Genomic DNA, 7,574 nt, shown 5'->3' with positions numbered 1-7,574 from the left:
CTGTCGGATCGAAGATGGTGCGACGGTAGCGGGAGGCAGACGGTATGGGACGTCTTTGTCTTCCGTTTTCTCCTTCAGAGGTATCTGGCTATCGAGGTGTCGGTAGACGGATAAGGGCGGATAGTACAGACGACTTCAACAACGAGTTTATGCACTCCGGTGGAAGCACAAGATCTTTGATCAGACTATGTCGCCGCGCGCCTGTGTCGTGTCTTTGCTGAAGGTGGTGGATTGAAGCTTGGCTTTGGTGATGAGAATCCGGAGTTCAACCTTGTGGTGGACTCGCCATCATTGGCGCACGTGCGGCGATCCCTTCTTGAACGCGTAGTCTAGGAATGGTGTATTTTTTTCGTTTATGTCGTGTCTTGTATCATAGGGATTAGTCGCTATCTGGGGAGGTAATGCCGTGAGGTATAAGGCCTCAGGGTTTGTTTTCCATTTTATTTCCGGGTAGATGGTGTTCGGCTGCTGAGTTTTGCACTATTAATAATATATGACTGTATCCATCGTCCTGATGCATTGGACGGTGGTTATCCTTCTTTTTAAAAAAAGAGATTAGCCACCAACCCTCTCTTAAAATTAGCATTCCATTGCTTTACTTAAGGGTTAGCTTTCTGGTCGTTTGATAATGTAGTAAAGCTTGCATTCTGTTGCTTTACTGAAGGACTATGGAAGTGCCGGCACTGCGATTGGACGTACCGCTTGGCTAGTCCGTGCGGAAATCGTACCGTAGATCATCGAGGCTTATTAAAACCAGAGCATTTGGCAGTTGAATCATATTCGGAGAACCAAGCTGCTGCAGGTGTGTTACTTATGTTCTCCTGACCAATTTATCTGCAATTGATGCTTTGTTACATCAGCTGAGCAATTTATTACTACATTCCAGATCAAGTGCAGTCCGAGATGCAGAACTCCAACGATACAACCACTAAAATTGAATCTCGCACATATGCTCATCATAGTCATGGCACAGTTGTAAAACCAGAGCACTCGATAACCGAATCATCGCCGGCAGATCAGAACACGACAACCACCACAACTACAACCACATCGGCAACAGCTACCACAACCTCTACAACCACATCAGCAGCAGCAACAACTCACTCATCGTCTGCTACAGGTACATCGCGCGCACCATTGTTTTTCTAATGGACTTGGAGATGTTCCCTTTTTCAAAAATAGGCTGCAATGGCTATATATTTGAATAGAAATGCAAAGTATGCCAAAGGGGGTTAGCAGAGTTCCATCAAGCATACCATTATACCAACCTACATTTCTTTGACGGTACTACATCAGGCTTACGCCGGCCTGAACCAATAAATTAAAACCAAACTGTGCATACAAAGTTATGAGATACAAGAGAGAAAAAGAGCTAGCTACAAAGCTACCAACTTTCATTTGTTTTCATGTTAATCCTCCCATCATCGCAGTTTATTTAGGATCACTATGTCAATGTAGTGCACTAGAGTAACAGACAACAGAAACATGCGCATGCAGGAATCTTTCACGCAGAAGTAATGGAAGGGATGACAGGTGACACGCCTCCCCTGAAGCCTGCCGATGGAGTTATCATGGATGCAACTCACCACCTACTTGGACATGGGGGTAGGCCTAATAAAGTGCTCAGTATGCATGGACTACTGTTATTCAGAGCTGCAGCCTGATAGCAGTAATTATACTTGCTCAGATGTTCATGGAACTACAACGACAACCTTCGAGAATGGCTCATTTACCACCCATGTAAGTCGCATAACAGAACTCAAGGTCGATTGCCCGAATGTGACCACTATCGTGAGGGGTGATTTACCAACCTCGCCGATACCTCAAGCAGCAGATCAACCTCATGTAGCAGTGTCAGTCCCTCAAGATGTGAATCCGGCTGCTCCTAGCCCCCAACAGAGTGATGACTGGGATATACCGAAAGCCATAGTGTATGGTGGCTTAGTGGAGTCAGTCACCAGCCTCTCCGTTGTTTCAGCAGCAGCATCAAGTGGAGCAAAAACATGTCAGTTACTTACTTTCACTTATTTACATGATGAATTCTTTGCACAAAAAAACACATGATGAATGCACTATTTTGACACTGATATTTATATTGTTCCATCTAATTAAATTCTGTTTTTCACTTGCCTGTAGTGGACATATTCATCTTGGGCATAGCCAACCTTATGGGAGGGCTTCCTCTCATTTTCCACAATGTAACAAACTTCTCTCCTCACTGAATGTCACACTGTTCTTACTGATCACTGCAGAAAACTCGGAAAACTAACATATCCTTCCTTTCCCCGTTGACAACAGATTGCCGATCTAAGAGACATTCGAGATGTGAATGAGGACAACGAGCGCGTCGGCCACTACTGGTTGCAGCTCGGAAGGCGGACGAAAGCCCGACTCCACATGATCCTGGCCCTGCTCTCATACATCGTGTTCGGGCTACTTCCACCAATCCTCTATGGTCTGTCATTCCGTGAGAGCAATGACAGGGAGAACAAGATGATGGCCGTCGCTGGTGCTTCACTCGTCTGCATCGCTCTACTAGCACTTGGAAAGGTGCATGTCAAGGCAGCACCCAGGACATACTTCAAGACCCTAATGTACTACCTGACGGTCGCTGTGAGCTCATCGGGGCTGTCCTGCGTCGTCGGCGTGCTGATCACACGGCTCCTGGTGCACTTTGAAATTATCGAGCAAGGTGGGTCGGCTGCTCCTCCTTCTCCGGGCCTGTCGTTCCCTCATTCAGTGGGTGCACAAACATCTGCCTGGGCCTCATTCTGAATTCTGAACTCGGAAGTTATTGGGAAACAGTGCTGAAAAAGAGAAGACATGTATGAGTGGCATTGGTGTTTGATCCTGACATATTGATAGCAGCACTGAACTGGCAACCAGGCAACTGAGAAAGACCAATTGAAATGAACACAGGCCACTGAGTTGACCCACCACACCGAGCAAAGCAAACACCCATGAAATTATATAGATAAGAAGCATACATAAGACACACATAGATCCAGAAAGAGTTTCGAATTAAAACCTGTAAAAAGATGCAATCTTCAGTTTTTACAGAGTCCAGTAGTGCCGGTAGAAATTTAGCTGATGGTACCAAGCAGTTATTAAGCTGCAGGGCACACTGATAAATGTCCAGCTGGTAGTTCTGCGTAAAACTTGAGCGGTAATTCCGATGTGTCTTACCAACTTGGAACTAGATCAACCATGTGTTGTTAGTACCCGGTGGTTCCACAACAGTGCTTTTGTGTGTGTAAAAGAACCTAGATTGCCAATAAAAATCATTTGATTTTCGGTATATCCGATGTGAAATGCAAGGGGGCATACAGTCCCAATCCTTTTCGGTAGTACACGTCCATTATTACGAAAATAGCGATAAGTTATGTGCCATTATCCTTATTTTGTTTCTTGATGTTGTGTATTGAAACATTGGTTCCATGAATGTAATCAGGAAATCAACCTGTTCTTAAGAAGAAAATTTTTTTTATGATGTTTGTCCTAAATTATGCGTGCTAACCTTAGCATGAAAAAGTAACAGAATGTTGTATTTTGCTCCAAACACTTCATTTTGTAAAAAAACAATAGATGTGGATTACACATGAGAATTTGGGACGGAGGTTTGTGCCCCTCTCTGCTAATGGGAACACATGGTCACAAAGGATTGATTTAATTAGAGATGAAAACTCATGCTACAGGAGCTTGTATCACCATAGCATATAAGGTGTGGGTGCACCTGATATTCTCCCATTAATTCGCTTTGCTGCTGAGGAGTCTGGAGACGAACGTCTCTTCTGTACTCTGCTTATGAACATGTTATTGGCGGGCGTAGGCAAACCTTGAAGCTCCCTCCCCGCCCGATCAGGGCATGTTGGATTAATAGTCTGCCCCTCCCCACACGTTACCGGCGGCTGCAACCATTTTTTCTCTTGGAGCAAGGAACATTTGGCACCCCGCTCCATCCTTGCCAGTCCAATTCAGAAAGCATCCGAAGCAAACCCTAGTTGGGCACAGACAGAGCACTTACAGATCAAGCCGCCATGACTCGACCTCTGGCTGAGATAGAACGATGGCGCCATGGTGGAGGGCAACCTCCCTCAGGCGAGCCATTCTCTCTGAAACCAATTAGTAATAATTGGTTTCGCTAAAACTGACTGAAGCTCATGCCTGAGGCTGAGGCCGAGTGGTCAATCAGCTTAATCGGCTTCGTCGAGACCGACAGAGTCCAATCGTCATCGCCTAAGCCGACGGTGTATTATTTCTGAAAATTTTCAGAATTGTGTATTATTTATCTAATTAGTGAAAATTGTATTATTATTTTTAAAAAATAGCCTCCGTGGTTGCCCTCTGCACGGCTCTTCTATTTTTCCACTAAAAACAATATACATGGATAATTTTTCTAAACTGCTCTCTCGTATCAGGATCACTTCTTCCGGATTTCAAGAGTGGTTGTGACTCTAAGAACAGCAGATGCTCCTACACCGCAGCCTTCCCAACCACCAAATAAAAATGATTTAGCTCTGTAATCTGTTTCTAATTAATGCGAGGAGATCAAGCAACACATCGGGGGAGTCATCGAAATCAGCGTGGTGGGAATGAACATTTGTTAGATATGACTTCTGCGGTACATATAGCGTTAACATTTTCAGTAGGAACTCCCTCTGCCCCAAAGAAAGTGTCGTCGATCTTTGTACAGGAGTGCATCTTTTACAAGAATGAATTGGGACGATGAATGATGCAATGTTGAATGTAAGGTCAATTGAGTAACCTGCATATTCTCAAAATAATTATTCTTCTTTTAGATAATAATACTAGTAGACAAATATTCCGTCAAAAGGTAACTTAATATTTTTCCACGATCAATGCAGGTCTTCTATACAAAAAACAAACCAAATTGCAATCCTTGTCCAATGAGAAGTGATTGTAGGCATTAAGCAAGACATTCGCAACTTATATTCGATCCTTGCACCAAACTGCCTTATGTTGATTGAGATTTTTGAGACACATATTACTTTCACTCAGAATACAACTAAATGCTAATTAGTTGGTTCTATTATTTTTGATAAACACGATGTTTCATTTTATTGTGCAACTAAAACTTAATTATCTCGGATTCTTGGTCTTAACTTGGACCTCCTATGTTTGTGTACTTATTGATTTGTGAAATTCTTAGTTCTTCTGAATTTTCTTCTGTTTCCCAATTCCTTTTGATGAAGTGAGTGGTAGCATGCCCACTCTGAATTCTACTATCTGATTTGTGGCTTAAGGAAAGTACATAGGAAAAGGATTTTCACACTAACAACTCTAGCCCAATTATCAAGGAGCCAACAAGTCCAGCACGGGAAGAACATACATAAACTTTGAAAAATGATATTGAAGATTATGATCCATATACTGCTGAAATGCCAACCAAAATTGCTCATAGAACATTTAACGAGTATCTGGATCATATACTTCAATATCATTTTCCAATGTTTCTGAATGTTCTTTCTGTGTTGGACTGGCTAGCTCCTCGATAATTGGCTCTGAAATTTTTGTGCTAAAATCCATTCACTGTGTACTTTCACCAAGCTTTTCTCATGAGGTGCAGAGAGTGCAAGCCGCATGCACTTCACTAAAAGGAATCGAGACAAAAAAATCGGAAGGACAAGAAAATTTACAAATCAGTAATAATTAATTTGTACACAAAAGTAAAGAGCACCCATTTAGGACCAAGAATCCAAGATAAGTTTTGGCTGCACAAAAGAAAATAAAAATGATATATGTATCAAAATGAACAGAGCCATCGGATTATCAGCAGATTATATTTTGAGTGGAAATGATATGTGTCATACAAATTTCAACCAAAGCAGCTTGATGCAAGGACGAAATATAAGTTCTGAATGCCTTGCGAGGGCACTTGCGAAATACCTACATTCATTTCACATTGGATAGGCATTGTAATTTGGTTTCCTTTGGTACGAAAGACATGAATTGATTGAGGAATATATATTTATTCTTTCTAGGGAATATTTATGTACTAGTTCGTAAAGAGAACAAATTCATCTTTAGATCCTATGAATATTGTTAAATCTGCTATATACTTTAGTATTATTTGTACATGATGATTTACAGAGATTGCAATTTACATGGAAAGAATAACATATCATTTGCTAGTAAAAACACAAGCTCACAAATTTAAAATTATATTACTACACTCACAGTTTTTATTGATCAAGTTTACACCTAGAGGCCAAAGGTTAAACGAAAAGATGAAACTGCCAGCTTATTATTGGTAGGGAAGTACTTAAGAACAGTGCATTAATCATGTCGTCTTAATAGATTTACACATATTACAGTCACATAAGGAAATTCATAAGCATCTACCATATCCAGACTGGAGGAGGATGGAGGTAGAACCCAGATTCTTGGAACTACATATAATGAAGAAATGAAGTTTGAGAGGAATAGCAGCTCCATACAGTATCTCTAGCGCTAAAATAAGATATATAGTGCAAGATCATGACAGATTTAACACGTCAATGAAAAATATGTAGAAAGGTGTGAGAGATGATATAATAAAGAGAAAGTAACAAATAGTGTAATAAAGCAAATTAGTGCCTTTTTTCTACAAACAATACTATAAATAAATAACTATGCCATGCAGGGCTCTGCTTAATCATCAGTACGCTTATACAAAAATATTTAACCAGTAGCTAAATCCATGGTCACGAAGTATGACCAAATCTCAATTTAGGCATAGCCTTATTTTAATAGAAGAAAACTGAAATGAGACCGCCACAAATCTATTATAATTCTAAGAACCAAAATTATCAGATGCCATGACTTCACTATTATACTCACTGGCTGAACACATATGTATTGCCAAAGGTCAATAAATGTACCGGTTACCAATCTCATTTTTGTTCCGTGCAATTCATGCATGTGATGGGCTAAAAAACAGTACAGTTCAGAAAACCCAGATGGTCCAAAAATGGGCATGGAATAAGATGTTATCTCGGAGTATAATCACTTTCTACCTCATTCAGGAAGAATTAGTATGTTTTCATGAGCCGGAGCAAACAACTGAAAGAAAAAACCTTTTCATTGTTTGAGTGCAAGAATCAGCTTACATATCACAATAATAATAAGATGATGACAAAGAATCCCCTCGTACCATCTTTCAGAATTGCAGTCACTTGGCATTATGTGCTACAGCCATGAAACAAAAATGATAATAAGAAAGATTAAAAGAGAAAATAAGAAGGAATCACTCTTAAAGACAAGAGTAAATCGCAAGATCCTCACAGCCTCACGAGTTCAATCCCGTGGTGCTGGGTTAGACAGAATAATTAGTACAATTCCAAATTCTGGAATCAGAACTGCATTCCCAAACTATCGGCCGGCTTATTAAGTCAATGGCCAGATTAGATACATAGGATTAGTGCCAAACAAACAGACATGTAGGATTAGTGCAAAACAAACAGACATGTGGTTAGATTAGATGGCTGTGTGCATCATGATGATGCAGAGGCCGGGGACTTTCCCCTTTTCGAAAAAAAAAATGTGGTTAGATTAGTTACCAGAAGAAAAGAACC

General features: G+C 40.9%; 1 protein-coding gene across 1 annotated transcript; it reads left to right on the top strand.

Annotated features, from left to right (window-relative positions):
- The first annotated feature begins 232 nt into the window (after nucleotides 1-232).
- On the top strand, nucleotides 233-3,395 carry LOC123075682 (membrane protein of ER body-like protein). The gene is made up of 5 exons (XM_044498232.1): nucleotides 233-802; nucleotides 887-1,120; nucleotides 1,498-2,005; nucleotides 2,137-2,198; nucleotides 2,299-3,395. The coding sequence occupies exons 3-5, from the start codon at nucleotides 1,561-1,563 to the stop codon at nucleotides 2,773-2,775; spliced, it is 984 nt and encodes a 327-aa protein (XP_044354167.1). The 5' UTR covers nucleotides 233-802; nucleotides 887-1,120; nucleotides 1,498-1,560; the 3' UTR covers nucleotides 2,776-3,395.
- The last annotated feature ends 4,179 nt before the right edge of the window (nucleotides 3,396-7,574 follow it).

Source organism: Triticum aestivum, chromosome 3D (assembly GCF_018294505.1).
Source record: "Triticum aestivum cultivar Chinese Spring chromosome 3D, IWGSC CS RefSeq v2.1, whole genome shotgun sequence".
In the NCBI taxonomy this organism is placed as follows: domain Eukaryota; kingdom Viridiplantae; phylum Streptophyta; class Magnoliopsida; order Poales; family Poaceae; genus Triticum; species Triticum aestivum.
This window is presented reverse-complemented; position numbering and strand designations above follow the sequence as displayed.

Bases quoted from the DNA above. Each gene is read 5' to 3' on its own strand.
- LOC123075682 (XM_044498232.1), top strand. From the start codon at position 1,561: ATGGAGTTATCATGGATGCAACTCACCACCTACTTGGACATGGGGGTA. The intron at 2,006-2,136 runs GTCAGTTACTTA...ACTTGCCTGTAG, and splicing joins ATCAAGTGGAGCAAAAACAT to TGGACATATTCATCTTGGGC. The intron at 2,199-2,298 runs GTAACAAACTTC...CGTTGACAACAG, and splicing joins TTCCTCTCATTTTCCACAAT to ATTGCCGATCTAAGAGACAT.